The sequence below is a fragment of the Serinus canaria genome, chromosome 5 (assembly GCF_022539315.1).
Source record: "Serinus canaria isolate serCan28SL12 chromosome 5, serCan2020, whole genome shotgun sequence".
NCBI lineage: Eukaryota > Metazoa > Chordata > Aves > Passeriformes > Fringillidae > Serinus > Serinus canaria.
This window is the reverse complement of record NC_066319.1, coordinates 51,294,197-51,319,269: the sequence shown is the minus strand read 5'-3', so window position 1 is coordinate 51,319,269 and position 25,073 is coordinate 51,294,197. Positions and strand designations below refer to the sequence as shown.

At 34.7% G+C, this 25,073-nt stretch overlaps 1 protein-coding gene across 3 annotated transcripts in view; it reads right to left on the bottom strand.

The window, feature by feature from the left end:
- Positions 1–2,933: 2,933 nt before the first annotated feature.
- PPP2R5C (protein phosphatase 2 regulatory subunit B'gamma) overlaps positions 2,934–25,073 on the bottom strand; it is a 72,871-nt gene continuing 50,731 nt past the window's right edge. For all 3 annotated transcript variants that reach the window (XM_009101739.3, XM_050974828.1, XM_009101740.4), the window contains 12 exons: positions 21,500–21,610; positions 20,795–20,887; positions 20,566–20,696; positions 18,011–18,070; positions 15,951–16,059; positions 14,840–14,893; positions 12,959–13,129; positions 12,298–12,425; positions 10,667–10,768; positions 8,685–8,757; positions 6,287–6,403; positions 2,934–5,578 (listed from right to left, as the gene is read on the bottom strand). In XM_009101739.3, the coding sequence (XP_009099987.1) occupies positions 5,447–5,578; positions 6,287–6,403; positions 8,685–8,757; positions 10,667–10,768; positions 12,298–12,425; positions 12,959–13,129; positions 14,840–14,893; positions 15,951–16,059; positions 18,011–18,070; positions 20,566–20,696; positions 20,795–20,887; positions 21,500–21,610 (1,281 nt within the window). In that variant the 3' untranslated portion in view covers positions 2,934–5,446. The remainder of the gene's footprint in view (positions 5,579–6,286; positions 6,404–8,684; positions 8,758–10,666; positions 10,769–12,297; positions 12,426–12,958; positions 13,130–14,839; positions 14,894–15,950; positions 16,060–18,010; positions 18,071–20,565; positions 20,697–20,794; positions 20,888–21,499; positions 21,611–25,073) is intronic.

The following is a 25,073-nucleotide window of genomic DNA, read 5'->3' as shown; positions in this document are numbered from 1 at the left end:
AAGCAGTCTAGATACCTCTCAAGTGTAACTTGGCCTCTCTTTGGAGGTGAGCTCAAGCAATGATTCGAAGCACTGGCATGTTCACTCTTCTGGAGCAGTCATCATCTGCTATGCCAAACTGTCACAGAATTTCTGTAGCTTACAAAGCAAGATAAAATATCTCACTGCTGTAAACTGTTGCCAGGAAAAATGCAAATACGGAAGGAAAAAAAATAAGGAAGTAAGTAGAAGCAAGCAGGACAGGGATAAGAAATTAAAATTCAAGTAAATATTTATGTATGTTGCTGCTGACTTGCAGAAAAAGTAGGATCAAAAAACCCTCAATAAGTCTCATCTTACTGTAGGTTTTAAAATCAGAAATGCTCCATGTGCAACAAGTCTTGAATTCTGATATCCAAATGTAAGGCCACTTGCAACTAAAAGCCGGCGCAGGTAGAGACTTAGTTTTCCTTTAATCCCTTCAGCCTTATCTACTGCTCTAAGGGGAGAAGGAGGAAGATGCAAATTAACTTAAAGGAAACTGAGGCAGAGACAAGATAAAATAATTTTTAATATAAAATCTCTTCTGCAGTCAAAGTCTATGGAGAGAGGTAAGGCTTTACTTGCTCAATCAGGGTGAAAAATAATTTGCCTTGATCTGGTTCTAGTTAATTATGTATGTCCTTTTCCTGGGCACACAGAAGACCTGGCCCTTCTTAGAAGTGTGAGAAGCCACGGAAACCAGCCATCTAAAGGGAAAGACTGCCAATATGACACATTTCCCATATAATTTAACTAAAGACATGTATTTCATATGGACTTGTCAAGATACAAGACTTACTCCTAGAAAATGAAATACAAAGTTATGTAGAAAGAAAACCTTTTTTTGTAATTTATAAAAGAATTTTATAATTCTTTTATATATAAAGAATTTGTAATTTATAAAAGAACAACTTCAGCAGGAAAAAAAAAGGATTTTTCCTATACCTAACATTAATTTAGTAGTATTTGAGATCAAAACCGAAGGAAAATACCCCAACAAGTAACCATAAGAGCAAATCACCTCCTTTCCCATCTCTAATCCTCCTGCATCTTGAATTCTACAGCAACTGAACTAGAAAAATTACTACGGCAGGGTCTTCATGCTAGCATGAACTTGCTCAGTGTGGTTTTTTGGATCACAAAAATGACTAAAATAGCTCAAGGCAATTATGTGACTGCTCTCTCCCCTCCTCACCACAGGGTCAGTGCTTACAAATCTTCCCCAGTGTGTGCAGCCCTCCCCAGGGAGGGAATGAATACGGTCCCTGCGTGCCTGGCTCCAGCAAGAGCCAGCTGCAGCCGTGCTGCTCTTCAATGAGCTGAGAAAGGAATAATGCACTGCCTTCTTTTAGCTCCACTCTAAATTCTCCTTTGGGAATTTGTTCATAGAAAATGGTTAACTACATCCAAGTTTTATTGCATAAAGTAAAGACAGCCCAAGCCAAGTCTCCTCATAGAAAAGAAACTATAATCCAGTTATATACACTCTCCAGGGAGACAGCGATATGGTCATTAGAATGGCATTTCTTAATTAGCTATACACAGTCAGTCTCCACAATCACTGCACACAGTAAGGACAAGATCCAAGGGGCAGAAGTGCTCCACTTTTAGGTGGGTGGCCCATAAAACAATCCACAAACATGGATAACCTGAAATCACAGCTATCTCTTATAAGTATGTTTGTGAGGTGGGTAAAGCAAATGAACACATCTCCAAACACAATCAATATGTGCACTAGCAACTTCCTTTCCAATTCTACAAAGCCAAACCATGAAAGCAGTGCCAAAAAACTGCTGCTGGTCAAAGCCCCTGAGACTAATTTCCTTTGAGGGAAAGGATTAAAGGTCATTTTCTGAAAAAGCTGGCCGCTCACTAACGTATTAATGTGGAAAAAAATGTCATTGCTGTCAGTAATTTAAAACATTGTGTGATGTATCTAACCCTGATTTCCAAAGGTGAATAACTGGATCCTCAGTTGTTTCAATATCTTGTTTTTCATTCACGGATCTGATGAGTTTACTACTGAGCTCATGCAGAAACTGTTTCTTTCACTACACCAACCTAACTTGTAACTCCAATCTTGCATTTCTAACTCAAGCTAGTAGTCAGCTCTTGATCCCAGGCCCAACCCCCCCAGTTACCGAATGTCAGCTTTACGTGAGTAATTTCCTTAGTTCTTTTGAAGATTTTTATGGATTGCAGAGGGAAGACAAGTCTTGCTGTAGACTTCAGTTTTTCCTTATATCCTTGCCACCTGATTATGTACAGAGTACCACAATATACTCCCAGATTTTATGGCTACTTTGCTTGAAGCTTGTAAATACAGAAATGTTTCAGGGAAAAATACTATGGTATGAAAGATGTTTTTTTAATATATGCAGATTAGGGTACTACCAAATGTTAGTACTGATTGCTGTTCTACAGGCAAAGTCTGCTTTTTCTACCGAGTATCAATCATTCCTGCCTTTTTTTTTTTTTTACTTAATGGCCTTTCCATAATTTTGTCTTGCTTTTGTGAAATTTATGAAGTTAATTTGTACAGATCATTCTGCTACCAGTGATAATTTGAACACACCCCCAAACACCTTGTGTTAAACTTAGTTTCATGATGAGCAAGTAAAATTCACATGTTCTTTATTTGTCCATATAATACACCTTTTTTTTTTTTTTAAGTTTTAAAATTAGATAAAAGCATATTAAATGGCAGGTGTATGAAGTTCTTCAGAAACAATACCAGAACAAAAAATTGAATTACAAAATGTTAAAAAATATGTAGGTACATTTGAACTTAACATTCCACTAACGTATAATGTTACAGATATTGTCTAATGAAAAATAATTGTGCCACTTACCTATTTTTGCTGTTTCTAGGAACTTTTTATTCTGTACATAGGACGATTCTGTACAAAATATGAAGTCTACATTTTTATTACTTATTACCATAAAACAAGGTACAATGTATGTACAATATTAAAATGAAGCCATACTAAAGCCACACTAAAAAGACACTTGTAATATTACTTTCGACATTCCTGATGTACAGGTGTAATTTTGGAAAACGGGGGAAGGTATCAGACAGAACTTTATGAAGAACAACAGTCACCAAAATTCTACTTTAATTTTTCTTTTTATTTTGGATGTATTAGTTTTAGAATTGTTTAGTACAAGATTATACGAAATATATAAATATTGATAACAAACATGCTAAACCATTAGTGATGGTAAGATTTTGGAATATTGCCTAAGCAAATGTTCACTGACCCAAAATTTCAAATATGCCTTTATAGAGAACTTGAAGCATCTAAATTACCACAATACTTCCCTTTTTGGTGAGTGTTTATCTTCAATAAAGAATAAAAATAAAATCTAGACAGTGAAAGATGTTCTTATACGTTGAGTATCACACAATCAATCAAACACTGATATACAGCTGGGCTTTTCCCCCCCTTGGATAACGTAAGAATAATTCCTTTCAGCAATCTCTTGCACAGACATACTGAACACCCAAAATCAAAGGTAACTGATAATCTACCAGCTAAAGATGGAAGTTCAAACAATGGTATATCAAAATACATAGACGTTGCTTTACACAATTAAAAAAGCACCCTTTTTCCCTCAAAAGTAGAAGGCATCTTTAAACTGTTTTCATATAGTTTATCCTAATGGTAAAGCATTTTCTTTTTCAAGTTTTACAGGAAATGTTTTCAGACGCAGTGGACATTCCACTTAAAGGTTGGGTTGGTCTTTAAATTTAGGTGTTGTAAGCCAATATTTACCACTCACAATTTTCTTCCAATAGACAATGTAACAAATATTGGAAATTGAATGTTAAATGCAACCAACGAACAGCAGGCACTACATCTGCACAAGTTTACTATGAATGTCTGCTTTGAGCAATATTTTTTTTTAATGGATGCAGGAGATGTTATACTTCCTTAAAAAGTAAAACAAAGCTATTTTTAAAGAAGCCACATTTTTTATCTCTTTATGCATCAAGACATTAAACATTAAGTTATATCATGTTACTGCCAGAGACAAAAGAAACTAATCACCCATTTAGAATAGCAGAACACATTTCAAACAGCTTGTAAGCAGGATAAGTAAGTCAAAATACTGGCCACCCTGAGAGAAATCAAATATTGAAGACAAAGCACTATATTTTAAAAGAGATTTTCCTCCCGTGCTTTTCCATCTACAACAAAAAGCTCATTACATGCAAGTAATCTTGTGGAATATATAGCAGCATTTGAAGATCATCAGCAACTCAGATGCATTTTCAGTTCACTTGTGAGGTGTATTTGCAGCACATGTGCTCTTTACAACAACAACAAAAATATTTTCACGGTAAAATTATGGTCACTATCTCCTCAGCTCTTAGACTCATTTAAAAAGAAGCAGAATGGAATTCAAGAGTCTGTTCTTTTTTTTTCTTTTTTTTTTTTTTTTTTAATTTTAATACTTATGATGTTGTGTTCATCTTTCAGATAAAAACTGATGCAACTGAAATCACACATAGTATCTGCCACAGAATATTGAACTCCTAGAGCCCAAGAAAAATGCTGAGTATTAAAAGCTCAGATAAGGGAGAAAACAGTGAAAGAGTTATTTTATTGACTTGAAAAAAATTAAATGAAATTTTATATTCAGTCTATTCCCAGTCATAGTAAACAAATTTTCATTTTAGGAAAAATTCTTCTACCAGTTCATATCTGGAATACTGGTGCCATATTATACACTAAAGACTGGAAGATATGGCTTTAATATACATAAAGTATTAGGATGTGGTATATATAGATATATATATATATCTTTACCCTAAGTAAAAGAGAAACGAATTTACAGAATTCTTAGAAAGGAATGATGACTGAGGATTGTCATGAATGTTACCAGTTTGTAAGCCATGTTTTATAATACGAAAGAATAATTGTATTTTCAAAACTGCTGGTATATAACAAGACAGCAATAATGTTGAAACAACTGTAAAGCTGAGAAATCCTAGAAAAAGTTTAATACTTATATCTGAAATAATTTTCCTTCTGAAAACACACATTTATCATTAGTACCAACTATTGGTCATTCACTTATTTAGATGGAAAGATTTTATGGAACGTTTTTCTCAAATGTGACTATAAAAACTGCATGTTATCAGCTAGTTGGTACTATGACAACACCTACAGGAAATTTTGTCCACTTGATTACAGTCAACCCAATATTCTGCCAATGGAACTGGGTAATTTACCATTGTTTGAACTACTAATCTTGAGCTGCATACTCTATTAAGTTATTGCCTACAGAAATGGGTTGAAGAAAGCTTTGACTTTGTGTGTAACTGATTGGTATGGCACAAAAAATTAAGTTCTACTGTAGAACTGAGTCCAGAAAAGAAAACAACTTTTCCTCCAAAATAATATTTCACTGTAATAGTTTAATGCCCATCATGTGATATTAATTCATCAGCTCTGCAATGTGATTCCAAGGCTTTCATGGTATAGATATCCTGAGGCAGTTCTGACTTGCGCCGCACAAGAGGACGATCTTTTTTCTGATCTTTTTGTGCCTGAAATAACAACAGAACAAAGTTAGCTAAACATACTAATTACTACACATTACTTAAGAGTACTTCTTGCATATCAGTATACTCACTTACAGGAAAAGAAATAAAAAATCTCTGGAAAAATGTTTATAGTTTCTCCTCTTTACCCTACCATCTATGCAGTTTCAAGTATTAAAACCAATTTTTTTGCTAAGAGGAAAACTAGAAACAACTATGAAATTCTAAGCTATTAACAATCATGATATCATTACCATTTTACCAATGCTCTCTCAAAACCAGACAATATTCCTAACAAAGTACCTTTAATTTTATAATGGTGTCTTAATGTCATTCCCGTGTCTGTCTCACCTACCCTAATTTGCTTGTTTATTTTTTTTTCCTTCCTATAAACAAGTCCTTAATAAAAAACTGCCTGGCTTTTACTCAGCCATTTATTAACTGGCATGTTAAAAGTCAGTAAGTCACAGTGATCCAAAAAAGTTTCTAAGATGAAACCTTAGAAGAAACTATGTAGCATATTCACAGGCATTAGAAACATAACACTACCTCTGGCTGCTAGACTATCATTTGAAAGTAGCAGCCCTGGTGAACCCTATTACTATAGAACAAATGGTTATGGGGCTGAAAATGCAAGCCAAGTTTATGATTAACAGTCATCTAAAGAAATTAAATCATAAATTGGAGCACTTTGCCATTTCCACAAGGCTTTACCTGACAAGCCTCTTCTTTCACTGTCTTTTTCAGCGTCTGCAAATCTTCAATTAAAGGCCCGTCTGTTTCCATTGCAACAGGGCTGTTCAGCAAACTCGTGTCACTGTATGTTGGGTACTAATAAAATGCAAAACGTTAAAATAATCATTCTTAGTCATAATAACTAAACACTAGGAGTGTAACTGTGCATTTGATTTATATGACTAATTATTTAAGATTAACTTCAATATTTTATGCATCCAGGGACTAAGTAATAGATTTTAGAATTGAACTCCAATACTTTCACACTTGGCCGAAATATCCTGCTGAAAAAATACAGTCAGCATTAAAAAAAGATGGTTTGATTATCTGAGACTCAATTTTAAGATACTCAGATTTTGTCAGTATTGCATGGCTATTTTGGCAATCTGAAACCTTATGAATACATTAAGTGCTCTGTGAACATAGTAATCCAAACACAATCATTTTACTTGATAATGCAATTTTGTGTTGGAAGAAAAAATACACTGTTAAAAGACCAAATATACCTAATATATATTTAATATGATTTCAAACAAAAAAAACCCCAACCTTTTCTGTCTTTGGAAAGAAAAACAATTATAGAAGTACTTTAGGAATTTAAAAAACCCAAAATCTTTGTTGTCCAGTAATCTCAATACATCAGATCTTATTTTATTTCAGATGAGATGTATATAGTTTTAAATTCAGAACTTATTTATATGCACACACACAGACCTTTTCATCAGTTTTTCCTCATAAATATTTTCGTATCTGAGTGAACCAAAAACTCAATGCAAATGAGAAAAAATTTTTAAAAACCCTAAGAGCAAGGATTTAACAAATATAATGATTTAAAATATTAAATTGTATTTTGTGTCATGCACAATCAGGAACAGGTCTGAATAACAAGAATCATCAGTCATTAGATGAATGAAAAAGTTAGATAGATATTTCAGGAAAAAAAGAAACTCCTAAAAATCCATTATCTAAAGCACTAAAAGCATTTATATCCTTATGTCAATTCAGTGGAGTATTCAGTAATTTGTATTTTAAATTTCTTCCAAATATTAGCTTTCTTCAGGCAGACTATGCAGAACATCCTATATATGGGTGGTGTTAACCAGTATCAGAAAATGTATGTACAAAAAGTTCCTTGGAAAGAAAAGGAAATTGATACTGTAGAACTCTGAATTTTTCTACAACTCAATCCACTTATTTAGACAAACAGGTAATAGCCCATCATTTGTGATAGCAAGTCAAATACTCTGCAAGCAATGCTTTTGTATGACTTATGTCATTAGAGAAATGTTTTGTCGGTGGAAGTCAATTATTGCATTCATATGAATAGTCCTTTTTGATTAATTTAATTGATCTGTTGTCAACTGACATTTTATTAATTTTAATAGATTTTACTGAGGCAGTTTAATAATTGTTCGCTGGCAAATAACCCAAGAGGAAAAAAGCATTTACGAATTTCCTCTTCTTAGAAAAAGAGATTACCTCACCTCATACTTTCTGTTTTAAAACAGCACTGAGATCAGGAAGTGTCCCGCTTCTGTTTACAGAGTACCCTTTCTCTCTCCTCCACCACTTTAAACTCAGCTAGATGGTTTTGGAAATATACAGTACATGAAGCTTCTTGCTACAGTAGAATAGAATTCTGGCTGTGAAGTAATTTGAATGTTTGGAGGTTTTTTGTTCATAGCAGAAAACCGTATGATTGAGCTGAAAGAAAACTGGCAGCCATCTCCAAGCAAGTGAAGGGGGTGTGGGGGAGATCCAAGCCAAACCATTTCCTTCTCCCATCATTTCAACATCCAATGAATAATCTAAAGGACCTTTGCTTTGTTATCATAACTGGAGCCACATCATTAATGCTGGACAGAATGGTTCCTGTAGGAAAGACCTGAGCAGCAGGTTCACCAGCAGAGCGGCCCAGTGCAACTATGGGAACAAATGCACCAGACAAGAACATACGATATTACTTTAATCCATTTCACATGAAGGAAAACTGACCAGTCAAAACTCACAGTTTGCAGAAAGAACTCTTTTGTAATATATTGTTTGCAAAACAGCTTTTCAAGAGAAACCAATTATGGCCTCTATATTTTTCCATAATTTTGCACAGCAGCTTTTCAAACTGCAATACGGTAAAAGTCCTATTATAAGGAAAGGAAAAAGTACTTCATATCATACTTTTCAGAAACCTTTTTTAAAAAAAATAATTACTTGCACAAGAGAAAGGTTACAAAATTGAAAAGTAGTTTTATTGTGTGTCTTTCATAATACAATTGGTGAAATTCCTTTATTTCCATGATCAGTCAGACCTGTTTCCCCCCACTGATATTTAACAAAATTCGAGTATTTAAACATGATCATGTTAATCTTTTCTAAATACCTGGGGATTTGATTTGGCTAGATTTTCTATTTTAACCCACGCTTCTTCCCGCTCCTTCAATTTTAGCTTCTCTCTGGAAAAAAAATCATATAGAAGTAAAAGAATTCAACAAAATAGATTATTTAGTTATACCTGTTTGAGTCTATTGTTCAAAACATCACTGTTGACAGGATAATCTGCATCATATCAATACCCCATGATCTCAAATCAACATTAAAAGGGAAAACCCTCCAGATTTTCTCATTAAAGCAACAAACTGGCTGATACCATTTTAACTTTAGCACATGTACATTGTTAAAAATAAAAATTAAAACAGAAAAAAGTTTTGATCTAGGCTGGAAGCACATTTTTGTTTTATTTATATTAGAATGCTACATTGGTGAGTAAGAATAACTGACCATGAAAGGGCAGAGATTTTTACTTGTCAGCCCAATGACTTCAGGTAGCAGGTTAAAGGAAAAGGCACCAGAGACATTTTGAATTGAACTCTAACAGAGAAGTACCCCCCAAAACCATGCTCATCCTAGGGAGTAGCAAGCCCAGATGGGTGACATAAAGGTGGGTTGTTTTTTTTTTGTTTTGTGTTTTTTTTACAAAGTAGAAGTTTGTTTTCTTATGCCTAATGTAATTTGAAAAGGTAAAATCTAGGGTATGTATTCCTTTCTTTCTTACAAATTAACATCATTTTGCAGAGACTAGAATGATCCACCTGTCTTTGAAGGTTGGTAGAATTTAAAAAAAATTTGAACTAAGAGTGCTAAAAATGCTCTCAATGCACAGAGCAGATGATCCAAATGTCAGGAAAAAAAGGAAGAACAGTTATATGCAAGCACATACACAACTTGCCTCCAGCTCTCAATTAAATTAATTCAAGATGGAGGCAGGAACCCTTCAACCATCCCCCTTTTCAGTTCTTATGTGGTGGGAGATTTTTTATTTTGGTTTTGTGTTGTCAGCTCATCGCTCAGCACTGTGCTTTAGGTTCATACTCAGAACACCCAAAAATGTTGGAAAAATCAGAGAAGAAAAGATTTGATTTCTCATTTAAAAGGGGTTCCACTTACTTGCAATCAGGAAAAAGAGAATTACAGTCTTTTTTTGAAGAGCCAATGCTCATATTTTGTCATCTATAAACACTCAAACCTTAAGAATTTGATACAGTACAAGATTATTTCTTCTTGAATTCTAACAGGAAACTTCAAAACTTGGACAAATCAAGCTACATTGAGAATCTGTACTACTTCTAGTATACCAGTTTAAAATAGGTGTCTAATCTGAACCACTACTCGAAAGAATTCCTGATTACTTTGAAATTTAAAATAAAATTCAAATCCAGGTATTTTATATCCAGTTAGTGGGCAGGCACTAACCCACTTCTGCTAGTCCACTAACTGCTTCCAGCCCCTAAAATGAGACCCAAACCATTAATACTTCTGACTTCTCTCATTTTAGTAGGATTCTTCCATCAAATAAAATCTGTACTAGAGACCTGCACTACAGCAGAATAACAACTTGATTTCAGTTAAATTATATAATAATATGAAGATATGCTAACACACAATGCAATGCTGAAAAATTGGGAAATTGCTGAAATACTGGGAAGGTATTTTGGGACAAAGTGAGTGACAACATGAAAGGAAGTAACACTGGGTAAATAAAGCATGCAAAAATAAACACAGGATGTGAACTAATCTGTTCAACAGATTCTCTACACTGGGCTCCACCATTAGCAGTGTCCCTCTCAAAAACTTAATTTTTACGAAGATGGTAATACCAGAAGTATTAGGTCTAAGCCTACATGAGATGCCTTATTGATAGGAAGATTTAAAATTCACATATAACAAAAAGTTTCAGCAAGTCAGCTTTGAGACTGCTAGAATCAAACAGGCAGCTTCTCACTAATGACACAGTGGTTTTTCAGAGCTAAAGCACTCTGAACAAAATACTCAAGAACAGACAGACACACTGACACGAAAACTTACTTCAGTTTTTCTGCTTTAAATTGCTGTGTGCAGTCATCGAACAGTTTTTGGTTCATCTCCATGAAGAGTTTCAGAGCATTGTATATCAAGCCATGTATTGTCCTATAAGTAAAACTTCTGGTTGAAACTCAGAGTACTTTAAACTTTGAAATCTACTTTTTCTGGTCAACAGTAGCCAATAGCCTACATAACTGGAAAATTACATCATTTCAGAATAAGTGGAAATAAAATTAATTAGTGGAAGTTTCAATTTACCCACAAGAGGCCTAACACAAGTACTAAAATTACCAACTTTGAATGAAGTTTTCTTACTCTGTAGTACTACTCATCACTTAAACTTCTGACATTTGAACTTCACTCTGAATGCTACATGTATCAATACAGGCCTAGTTGTGCAATTTAGTAGCTGACACTAATCCCATAAAGGTTAACAGAGAGAATGTAGTATGACATTAAAGATCTTGATGTAAGCAACTTACTGGTAACTGATAAATTGAAGAAAACAAGAGTTAGTAATTAAAAGGAGTGCAAAAAAGACCCCATTCCATTTGAAAACTGCCACACAGCAACAGCACTCAGCTCAACGCAATTATGCCAGAACTCTTAAGAAATGTGTTATAAAAGTAAAGTTGAAAACATCACAAAAATTACACAAAACCAATCTGCTTTATGAGGCACTTTTACAGATTAATTTACAGCTCCAGTCTATAATGTACTGCTGCTCAAAAAGCAATCTGTTAAATGATTACTTTGTATTGTATATGAAGTTACAAGTAAGAGTGCAGCTGTACTGGTAGCATGACTTTTACTCAGAATAAATGAATGCATGACTTTGAAAGTCAGAAAAAAATAACCAACAGCAACCCACATTTACTATGTACAATTGCATCACTGAATTGGAATTTTATTAATGAGTACATTATTTGTTACTGCTTGCACCCAGTGACAGTAAGCAACCACTTTAACATCACTTTATTTTCCATTTCTTTCCCAGTGTTTAATTGCAGACTGATTACTCATTCTTGGCCAGCCCATCAGCAATCCTCAATTCACAGCTAGAGCCAGACTGGGATACTGTCACCATACTGTTGCACAATAGCTCAAACAAAGAGGCACTTTACAATGGAACAGCTGCAGAAGGGAGCTGACCAGGACTGTTTTTATGCGTAAGTACTACGTTATTGTGGGGGAAAAAGTGAAAAAAATCAATGGAGAAAGAAGAAAAGAAACAATAAACAAAAAAAAAAGGGGGGGGGAATTATCTGATCTACAGCATATTTCACTTGAATGCAGAAGAAAATGCAAATCAGCAAATAGGTTAGTGATCAGAAATCAAAGTTAGTCTTTAGAAGTATCTGAACTACAGATGAATGCCAAATTTGCTCCAGATTTATAGAAGAATGTCATGGATTAGATGCACTAAAACACATTTTCTTGTTTAGTTAAAAGAGGAAAAACTATCTTCCACAGTTCTAAATACTTCCTCAAAACTGGCAACAGTCTCTTTATCCAGCAACTTCAATGTCATGGAATACACAGCTCAACACACTGTTAAACTAGCAAGTCACAGATCCAAACTCCTACAACTACACATAAGTGAAGTAGCAGAAATTTGTACAAGTGTTTCTTACTTATTCCAATGCGTCTTTGAATTCCGGTACAAGGATGGAAACATGATGGGTAAAATCTTTGCTGCATTATCACTAATTAAACTCATAATATATTCATTATTCCAGTAGTATAATGCTCGCTCTGCAACCTAAGACAACATGAAAAAAGGAACACTTCTTCAATCTCTTACAGAGCAAATAATTATAACATTTGGCAAATATAGGGAAAGGTAAGAAAGTTGCAAATCATACTTGGATTTTTTAGTGCTAATGAGAGTCATGGAGCTGATGGAACAAGAGACAGAAACACTGCTCTTTACCTTGCTAGGGACATGATTCAATCTATAACCCATTAACTCTGAAATTCAAGCAAAGAAATACTTTCCAAAAGAACCAGTATTTGTAGAACTTGTATTACCAGTAATGAAATGCAAACACTACACTGAAAGGGTTCAGGTACTTCTGAAAACACTGAGTTTTTCAGCTTTTTTATGGTATTATGAAGTGAATCATCCAACATGAATGCACATACTGCACTCTTGAGAAGAAACAATAAAACTAATGTTTGGATCCCTGCAACTTGACATAGAATTGAAGACTTCTTTGCAACAAATAAAACTCATTATGGCGAATAATACCTTACAAAAATTCTGATATCATTGTACATGCAGTAAATACAGACCTGAAAGTGTGGACTGGACACACATTTGGCTAGCTGTCTGAAGAGAGGCTCCATAACTTTAACAAATTCAGATGGCTCAATAACATCTAAAATTTCTTCTAGTTCATTTAAAAACATGACTTCTTTTGGACTGTGAGTCTTTGGCCAGTATTTCAGCAGTGCCATTACCACCTGTAAGGACAAAGATAAAATAATTCCACGATAATTCCACTCTACCTCAATTATAATGCATTAATAAGTCTGGTATTTTAAGCAGAACACAAAAGTCATGATTTCTTGTCCCACGTGACAGTAGTAATCAGACATGGTTCAGTGTCAAAAAAATAACTTTAATAGGTCTAAACTCACTTCTTTAGAAAACAAAGTTATATGTCTGTAAGACATGTTCAAAAATAATAATCAAAATACTAGAGAGAAAACCTAACATCTAACTTGTTATGATCAAAGTGCAAATTCCCTATTACATTTTTGGGAAAATTACCTGCCACTTAAGTGACAGCAGCTTTAAATCTCTACCTTCTTGGGGATGTAATCCAAAACTCAAGCAATTAAGTTCTATCAATATATTTTAACAAAGTATTTATTATAAATGCCTGAATTACAGGTGACCAGCTATTCTAGGTATGTTGATCTTAAACTCTGATTTTACTACCTTACTATAATGTTAGTCTTAACCTTCTTAACAATTAATAAATTATTTACCCAGCTTGCTTACCTAGCAAACCATGAACACTCAAAACACCATCCTCTGATTCTATGATTTTTAAATATAAAAGCTGTAAACAATATTTAATATAATCACAAGAAAACTCTGAGATATACATGCTTCTTTCATGTATATATTATTTAATCACGAAAGCAGACATTATGTCCTCAATGAGGCCTTGGTTAATATACACAGATTCTAAAAAATAAGGTGCCAAAAAGTCTCATGTGACAATTATAAGGGGAAGCAAAGACCAGGATCTTTTGAAGAGGAACTTAGTACTTTGCGGATGTGTATGCTAAGTTTATAAAGAAAATTGTAATTGCATACTAATTTGGGATCATAAAAGGAAACAAACCTGGTTGCATATTAGTTCTAGATTTCTGGATTCCTACTAGGAAATATGCTACATCCTATCTGATGTCAGGAGGAAAGCTAAGAAAACAAGATCTCATACAGTAGAAATTATAGAATGCCTGACATCTGCTATCTTATTAAATATGAAAAGCTCCAGCTAGAAGAGAACTCCTGCTCAGGTGCATACTTCCATTTGTTTCATAAATCCCATTTCCATTTTACAAGGAAATGGTCATAATCTAATAATATGCACTTTTGTTAGCAACTGTTGTTTTATTGATCTACTGATTAAACACATTAGTTCTTACCTACTTGATATTGGGTGTAATGAAGCAAACCCCTAGATACTATAGAGGACAGTTAAACCTATTCATCTCTGCAATTATGAGCAGCCAGACCAAAGCCTGATTTTGTCCAAGGCTGGCAGACATGAGCAGGATCTGATTTAAAGCCTTGCACCAATAGGTAGCTGTGTGTCAGAAATCTCTGTTCTATCATAACATCCATCTCTGAACAGAGCACAGTTCAGGCAAGCTAATTTCTGATTAAACTGCTTCTGGATCCACCATCTCCTGTCTGCTCAGCCAGAACAAAATAAGCAGAGTAAAATCTGTCTCTTCGTAAGACCTGTACTATTAATGTTGTTTTAGATATTCTGAATGACTGCTGAAAAAACCAAAATTTGACAGATCAAAATGGTTAAATATTTGACTCAAATATAAACAATTACAAATATATACTTTGATCCCCAAACCTCCTTAAACAGTCTACAAATGTGAGGTGTATTAATAGTTCAAAATGTAATAATAGCAACTTACCGGTTCTGTAAGTGTGCTGTCCTTTTCTAAAAACTGAACTACACAGTATGCCAGCTACAGCAAAAGAAAAAGAGTTTGATTAATTCTCACTATGAAACTGAACATATTTTGAAGTCACTAGCATAAGTCAAGAATAATTTTGAATGCCTCAAATAAAATACAAGTTTCTTCTGTAATTTAAAAAACTTAAAATTTAAAAACCTATTTGGCAGACAACTTAAACAGAAGGGTAAGTAGGCTTTAGACAACTCTTTCCAATCTTTGCAAGTCTGTCCTCACCTCTTCCTGTGTTATAATACAGATAACACATGACAATGATTTCTTTTTAGACCTGGTACTTTGCATTTCATCACACTTCATCTTTTCAAATACAGGATTTAAAAATCATGACCCAGCCCTATAGAGTGCTTTCCACTCACTAACATTTTGGTGTCCTGTGCTGATTTAGCAAGTATATTCTATTTCATAACCTAAGTTAGATATAAGTACATTGAACAGCTGTAAATCTTGGGATTTTTAAATGTATCACTCCTAATGATAACTATGCCTATCAATGTAAACTGATGGATTAAAAGCACGGCACAACTTAGAAGTGTTTTTTTTTCTGTGTACTTCTAAAAGGATCTAGTGAATTAAATAATGATGTCCTCATAAATTCCCAATTCCTTTCAAAACAGGAAATTCAACAAACTGAATTCAGCTGAATTGCTTCATGTAATTTAGAATAAAGTGTTTATAGACGACGTTCATTAAAACCATACTTTTCTGCAATTTTTTATGTCTAAACATTACAGACAAGAAGATAAACAAAAAATTCTGTGTGGATAAATACGAAGAACTCTCACATTAACCAACTACTACATATGTTTCATCTATAAACACTACAGTGCTTTTAAAAAGGGTATCATTGTGTACACACATGTTTACTTTTTAATTTTTCTATCAACAAGCGAAGCATTACAGGCATCTGTGTTAAGTAATTTTCCCCAGGCCAGGTAGCAAGAAGTTTTGGAGCTTAGAACTGAATTTACAGCAGACCTACTCAAGACCCCCAACCTCCTCAAGCAAGCTTACTTAAACACTAGTAAGAAAAACACCAAGTAAAATTTACCTGTGGATGGTAAACACTGAGTGATTTCACTTTGTGCAATGGTAACAAAACCTTCAATAGGAATATTTTGTGCTCTTCTTTTAATGGTAAGGCAAATCCATTAATTATGCTGCCAGGGAAAGAAATTTAAAGACAAAGATCAGTAATTATATGGAAATTTGCACTAATGTACAGGATATACAAAAATTCTTGGGCTTGTTTCCTAATATTTACAAATGAACAGAACAGTCAAATCAATCTCTGTCCACATGGTAACCAAGTTTTACAGCAGTCTCAACTTCTTCTTCCAAGCTGCACACAACTACACCTACAGCTCAGACTTCACCCTTCACTATGAACTACTCATAGTTTCAAAGCTTTGCATACACATCTCTCTCAGCTTCTTCATGGTATTAACAAGTGAAACAGAGACTGGATATAGAAGAGGTAATCTAGGACAGCAGACGAGTCAAAACATGACTTCTACTCAACTATTAGTATAGCTGCAAGGCCCTAGAGTACAACCAAACAGCATTTCCCAACACAAGACATCCCAGCTAAGGCTGAGTGCAGATGCAGCTCAGTACTGGGTCAATGGACCTTTACCTAAACCCACAGCACTACACCAAGAAGCTCTGTGTCAACAACTGCTCAGTGAAACTTCTTAATGAACTGGATGAACAACCAATACAGAACAGTTCCAGAACAGAAGCCTCACTGAGCTACTAAAAACTCTGATTTGGAAGCCTGAGGGGATAAAAAAATCTGCAAACCAAACTGACAGTGTCACTTTTAAATCTGCAATACTTACAGCCAACCTAACAAAAACAAGAATAAAAATGCTGGTGACTCAATAACAGTTTGGAAGATTTAGCTCCATATTCTAGTACTTAAACTTTATAGTTTTCATGATGAGTTCTGAAGAGAGTTACCCGAGTATAGTGTGTTGAAGTAATGATGGACATGTAACTTCTTTAATCACTGAAAATTTAATTGAAAATTACAGAACTATCTGGGCAGGCATGTAGACCTAAGAAATTTTAAAACATCTTTGCAATTTCAACAGCCTTCTGGGCTGCATCAGAAACAGCACTGCCAGTAAGTTGAGGTGAGTCAGTGATGCTTCACCTCTGCTCAGCCCTGGTGAGACATCTGGTGTTTGTGTCCAGGACAAGAGAGATGCAGATGTACTGGAGGGAGTCCAGTAAAGTGCAATGAAGAGGCTGGAGCACCTGACATACACAGAGAGGCTGAAAAAAGTGTTTAGTTTGAAGCACAGAAAGCTCAGGGGGCTCCCACCCACGTGTGCAAATACATGAAGGGATGTTGTGAAGAGTCAGACTCTTCTTAGCAATGTGCATTGAAAGGGCAAGAGACAAACTGAAAGATGGGTATTTAATTCAAGGACAAGAAAAAAACCCTTTTTACTGTGAGTGTGGCCAAATGTGGGAATCCATTGCCCAGAAAGATTGTGGAGGTCTTCATCTCTGGAGATATACAAAGCCTGACCAGACACAACCCTGAGCAACCTGCTCCTGCTCATCCATTACTTTCCTGTGCAAAGATATGGAAATACCATAAAGTAATCCTAACTGAGCTTCTGCAGTGTAATAATGTGTAAAAAATTGCTAAAAGCTTGTACATGGATTACGGAAATCAGTTAATTAAAAACTCACTAGTTTCAATGAGGCTATCAGCTTTAAAATGTCAAATTTCAGTGTCAAAGGCTTACAGATAGATCACTGAAGTCTGAGAAATTATGGGATTAGCAAAATTATGTTTCTGAAGTTTCATAACCTGTGCTTCTTTTGTTCACCCACTGTATCTTCAGTGAAGAATTTTTTAGAAATTTCAGTTCACTATATTTTACTGGTAGTTGCTTTAAAACTAATGTCAATTACAAGAATCCTAAGCAGAAAATAAGACCTAAAAAATAGGATTACAAAAAGTGTCATGTCCCAAAACATCACCACAAGGTTCAAGTTTTTTCTGTGTTTCTACAATCTTACACAAAACCCCTTTAATTTTTGAAGTCTACTCTTAAAACAAGTGAGTTTAATTGAACAAAATCTACAACTTACCTTCCCAGTATTTCCAGTAATTCTGCTATGCCGTTGTGATGTTCTGTTTCATAAATAAACCTAAATAAATGAAACATTTTATTGGCTTACTGCTGAAGAGAGATACAAATCTAATACCAAGATCCCCATCTATCATTACAGGTAGCCTTGACCCCAAATATTTCAGTCACTCAGTAAAAGGAAAGCAGAGAGACATAGTGGAAAAGAAACTTTGTGGAAACAAAAATCAGTAGCACACCCAGCTGCTTTCAAGCTTCACACCTGCTTGCTCTTTTCTCCCACATTTAACAAAGCAGCCTATACTCAAGCTTTTCCCAATACTCATATTTTATGCCATTTTAATAATGCAAAACTGAACACAGCAAATAACACTTTAAATATTAAAATAACACAAGAATATCTGGCATAATTAATCACCATGACTCAACTTTCTATAGCCAATGCAAGCACAAGGTGTTCAAACAGTTACTACTTCTGGATGTAAAAAGCTTTTTGGCATTACAGATCTCTGTGCATATAAAAGGCTTGCAATAAACAAAGGAAATCACATTTTCCTGAATCTTCTTTAGACAGAGCACTGTAATTTACTAGGCAGTCACCTTTCAGCCTCCTTCACCTGAGTGTAAATTTATTGACAAAGTTCTATGCATGGCTTCAGGTAATTTGCAGAGTTATAAACATTTACACTTATGAGAAAGTATTTTCACTAACTTGAAACCATGTTTTAATTTGAAAATTTGTCATAGGCTGACATATTGAAAGCTACTTTTAATCCAGAATATTTGAAGCGACAGTTTTTAATTCTTAAAGATCTCTTCCATATAATTCAGGATATAATTCCAAGCAAAATTAAACACAGTGATGCAAGAAGGTTTGGATTGAATTAATAGGCACATACAGGTTTCATAATTTTAAAAAAAAAGTGTTTCACTTCTGGGAAAAAATAGATTAACAACTACGGGGAAAGAATTAATGTAATTCTGGTCAATGACTAAAAGACAAATGAAGGCCACACATTTCTTAGGTGAGCACAGTAATAAACTGACAACTTGAAGGTAAAAGTATATGAAAATTAAATATTTTTAAAGTTGTACACGTACTTCATGTGTATGTGTACACATATGCATCATGTCACATAACCCAATTCACTAATTCAAGACAAGCTGGAACAACTTCTCCTTGGTGATCATAAACAAATGCACCAGTTTACATTTGGATGCAAAATTTTTAAACTTTGAGCTCCTAAATATTATACAGCTAAGTGAGTTTTTGTCTAAGTTTGTGGTTGGCTTTTTTTTTTCTCCCACAACTTCATAGCTGTGCAAATTATATAATCTCCCATATACATGTCAGACTGAAAACTCTCTTATACAAACTGTACAAAGCTGATCTAACAACCAATTTCTTAGTCTTTAAAAAACTTAGCACCAGAATTATCTGTATTTGAAAACTTTGCTTTCATTATATCTGAAAGCAAAGTGCAAGAAATGGCAAATAAAAACACTTTCCAGAAGTGCGTATAATGCGCTATGATGCTGTTTTACCATCTGTTCAGATATTTGACCAAATTATGTTTTTTGGATTTAATTTAATAAAATCATTGGGAAATTTATTAATGTGTGGGGAAAAAAAAAAACCTGCATCTTTAAGATCCACTCATACTTTTTCCTTGGGATATACTGGCTCTTCACTTGTCCTGTCTAGACTGCCCTGTGAAGTCAACTTCCAGTGACTGCAGGACAGTACAGGCTCACTAATTATTTTAGAGTAGCTCCTCTGTATCCCTTCCAAAGGCTCAGTTGTTGCCATAGGCAGCTCCCTCTACAGCTGGTACTGCCGGGTGCCATTCATGATATGGCACTGAGGGCCTGGCAGCTCTTTGCTACTTTCTTAAAGAGGTACCACTGCATACTCATTTTGGGATGAAAACAGTGGCAGAGAAGGACCAGGATGTAAAACTGATACACAGCACTATTATTTGTAGAAAAGCAAAGAATATCAAAATGAAAAAATTCAAACAGGCACCACAATCTTGCATTCACACTGGATGTAACAGTCTTCCAAAGACCTTTGGTAATACAGTGGCTTGTATCAGTGATAATACTAGAGTTCATTCTAGGCAACAAACAACTGTTTCACAAAAGCTCAACTGCACATGTCAATTCTGAGGAAAGAAGAGGCTGCAGACATGATCCTTTAAGCAAATTACAGTCATTCCATTTCAGCCCATTTTCTGCATTATAAAGAACTACACTTTATGAAGGCATTATTCTAATACAAACACTACTACCCCACCCCCCCAAAAAAAAGCCTTCCACAAAAAGATACCAAACTACCCAGTAAATCATATACTAACTCAAATTTCAGCTGACAGATATATACCACAGGCAAGACTACCATAATTTTACCACTCTCCCAGAGTGGTATTAATTATTATTAGATGTAGTAATACTGAGTATAAATATATTAAGAATTTTAAAATTGCTAGCAGTGTCTTGGGTTGTTTTAATTGCATACCTGATAACATGTACCATAATACAAAGATGTTGACATACCTATAAAATATATTATTAATTTGTTTCCGGATGTAAGCTCTTAAGCCTAAGAATTTCCCATATATTCTGTGTAGAGTTGTTTTAAGAAAATCTCTTTCACGTGGATCTTCACTGTCAAAGAGCTCTAAAAGCTGAAAAGAGGGGAAAAAAGATGCACTTTAACTGATTCTAATGCATTGTAAAAATAATTAGTGCTTGAAATTAAAAAAAAAATCTTTTTTTACCTCACCTGTAATACAAACTTCTGATCAATGTATTTCTTAGCTATATTAGGTTGAAAATCTGGAGATTCTAAAAACCTTAAGAAAAATTCATAAACAAGCTGGAAAAAAACCAAAAAACCAGGATTAGTCTTTTAAACAAGAACCATTTTATAAGCATCACATTACTAAAACTGCTGATTAGCTGCTCAGAACTGCAAAATGTTTTTAGTTATATTTATCTACATAACACACAGTAAAAGCTTTGCTCTTGCTCTCCTGACAACTTACAAGAACTTGAGATTATTTAAACTGCAGAAATTCTGCTGAGCTCTATCACTACACTTTACTCAAATGACACACAGTAATGTAATATTTATCATGCCCAGAAGTCCATGTTCTAAGAAATTTCTGTTCTCTTCTGTTTGGTCATGGTACTTCTGAAAGCTAAAGCTGTGCCAGAGCCAGATCAAAGCATTTATAGTGACAAACAGAAGCTCATTTAAAATCTCAGCAGTTACATCTCTACCACAAGAAACAATGAGCCTTTACCCTGTAACAACTGATTTAAAAAAAAAAAATTCAGTTTTAATTCAAGAAACACATTATAAAAATTACATAGGAAAGTAACTGTTTTGAGATAAACACATAACCTCAACAATTTAAAATAGATAAACAATGCATTTAATGTCAAAATTCTGTTATAGACTGATGTTTCAGCCTCCATGAAGTACCTGTAGATGAGGCCATGCAGCTTCTAAGGTTGGTTCATCTTCCTCTGGATCAAATTCTGCTCCCGTTGGATTGGAAGATGGTGGTAATGTTCGAAACATGTTAACTGCAAACTGAAATGACATGTGCCTTTAAGACCTCTGAAACAACTGAATGACTAAAAAAAATACTTCCAAGATAGTTTTGGCTAAGAATTCTTTGCATCAACTATTTTAATTAACATTTGCAAAAATACCTGCTATATAACACAGTATTTTAAACAGTGAGGAACATTCATACTTTACATAGCTCTAACTTGGAAAACACTTTTCTATGCACTAAGTACTCTTTGAAACACAAAACTACTGTCAGGATGTGTTTTATGAGGACACTGCTCTAATCTCTCTACACACAGACATGTATGTATGCAAACATATGTAAAATGTTTAGACAAACATTTTCATATATACCCACTTAATAAGGCATTCCAGCAACCTGCAAAAGTGTAAGTCAGAAGTAGAGATGCAAACCAAAGATAACTCACATCTGTTTTACTCTGTAAAATACTAGTTTCACTTCACATAGGAGCTGCACACATATGGGAACACTTCAAAACCAAGTTCCACAACACCAACCTCCCCAGTGGTATTTCTCTTAAACCATGTCCAAATACCTGACATTACACAGCACCAAGGGGGAAGAACAACACACCCTCATCTTTTTAATATTTGAATCCTGAACCCCCTGAAAAACATCTAGCATCCTCATGGAAGCGGACCAGTCTGCAAACATGAACTACTTTTCAAGTTGTTGATACAAATGCATTTTAGTGCTTCCAAGTGCTTGTCTACATACCAGGGCCAAGGAAGATGTGTATGTGCTGTTCTGCCACCTCACATCTGACAGATGGCTGAGCAGACAGTGGGAGGCAGTATCAAACTGCATCAGCTAAATCTGCAAGGCTTACATTATACTCCCATGAGGGAAAAGTCATCCTGATGCTCTGTTTTTCTGCATAATATTCCTTCATTCAAGCAATGCAGACATAGGTCTGATACACACCAAGACTGACATGTCAGAGTAATTACTACTGCAGAGAATTAAAACTAAAGCTGATATATTTTTATGTTCCCCTTTTTAAAAGCATGGACATCAAGTGATTAACCACCTCAGACCTCTGTTTAAAAAATATGATGAAAATTTGCAGTAATCAGTGGTCTACCAAGAAAACAAATCCAGGAGGACCAGACTTGAAATTTAAAACTTGCTGAGGTTGTTAAACTAATGGAAGAATAATCTTATCTAAAGAATTCTTAAAGTCTCAGGCTCTCACTATAAAAAAGAACATCTGGGTCATGTCAGGTGTTAGCAACCAAGTTTTGTACTTTGTATTTTTCAAAACAGAATATAGAAACCTAGAGAGTTTTTTTTCCATGAGAAATAGAACCAGTAAAGCCTGATGTGATCTATTTTGCATTTTATATCCTTGACCAGCAGAATAGAAAACTGTTCAAATCAAGCTGCAGGATCTTGCATGGAAAGCACAAACCTGAAACTCTCTTGGTCCCCTGTCTCTCTTGTCTACCCTTCTGAGGTTTAGGAAAACTCACAATGAATTAATATCAGTGAGTCCTTTACCCATTAAATGGCTGATCTTTTTTCTAACTTCTCAGTCATTTGACCAAACAGATAAGACACAATTTGCAAAGCCTGATCTCCTCTAAGGCAAATTTCCCACAGAAGTATAAATAAACACAGCATAACTGAAAAACATTTCCCTCCCCAGCTCCTCCTCCCACCAATAAAATTCCACAAACCCCCCAAACTTATGAAACACTGGCCTAGTATGCCAAAATTCTGTCAGTGCTGCCAGCACTAACAACACTTGACTTACAGGAGGATGGGAGAACGAAAAGGGAAAAGAAAACAACCTGCATTTTTATCAGTTCAGGGGCTTCTGCTGTAATGGCAGTCACAAATCCTCCTTTTCTTGTGGCCCATTTCATATAACATGAGAATAGTTTCAAGCAAGTAGGCATCAGAGATACTATACATTTTCTCCTCCCTTGTGCACATTTTCTCCTCCCTTGTGCTGAGCAGCCTGGGTCAAGCTTGATGTGAACAGCCCTGAATGAGGAGGCACATAAACTGAAAGTCTGTGCCTTCTGTATTGATAGGAAGAAAGCCAGCCTTATAGTTAACAGAGCAATAAGCAGCACACTTCTACTCACAGCACTCCCTCTTATTCTAGAGCAAAGATAGGGAACACCACACCTACAATGCCCCTTTGAACACAAAACTAAAAAAACCAACCAAACAAAAAACCAACAAAACCTCAAGCTCACATAGGTATAACTGAGTATGTAGTTCTAACAATGCATGAAATGGTGCACTGAAAACCATGTCAGCTGCTGAATAAATTTAGATCTGTTCCTATATATAGTATCAATCAAAAAAAAAAAAAATAGTACTACCCTATGTGCTAATGCACAACAGAATACTGTCAAAAAGCTCTGCTTTCTGCTAAAGCCAAGCTAAAAAGAAAAGCATTATTATTTTCTAAGTAAGAATCTGAAATGCATGCTTTTCATCACAAAACCTGAATACATCATGTATGTTTAGAAAATTTACTCAGATATTTGCCTACACATTTTATAGTTATGAGAAGAGGTACTTAACTATATTGCACCTAGGAAATGGAATTTGTATAATAAGCAGTTAATAAAACATTTCCTTTCTCATCACATCTTTGCTTAGAAATATAAAATGAATTTGAAGGACATCAGCCGGCTCTTCTAAGAAGAAAGGGAAAATACTCTTGAATCCACTCTAAAGGAACATTAAATTCATTTTTGAAATTAATTTCTCACACCTTTTGAAAAAAAAGACTTAGGCTTAACACTAAATTATTAGCTAAGCCACTAGATAAATATACAGCTTAAAGAAAAGATCTTACTATAATTTAGTCCAGGACATCTAAAGTGGGGGAAAAAAAAAAGAAAGAAGGGTGGGGTGGATACACATGACACGAGCATCATGAGCATTAAGACTATAAAGAATAAAGCAGAATGAGATTATAAGGTAAATGTTTATTTTGTCAGAGAGAAAGAATGTTTGAAGCTATGGAAACTGTGGAAAAGGAAACATTATTTTATTTCAAGTAAACAGATAACCTGTGAAATTCATTGCCCTGAGTGATTGGCCTAAATAATAATTTAGTAACACCAAACAGAACTTGTACACGCACACACACACATATATACAGCATGTATGCATGTACATACACAAACAAGTAACCTCCAAGCTGTGAAGTCTGGCAGAATGGCACAGCAAAATCCCAACTTTCGTGCCAACTCCACATACTTTCCAAACTGAGAACCATTCTCAAAACTGAATATTTCCTGATCCTCATAACTTAATTGAAAATGCTATTCCTTACTAATATAATTCAGTGGCAGCAGCAGCACATAACTTATGAATGTTTCTTGGACGAGTTTTAAAGTACATGAAAACATGACATTTATTTTCCTTAAAATTCCCCACAATCAATTCAGATATATGTCTAGAATTTAGCAAATGTTCATGACAATCTACACA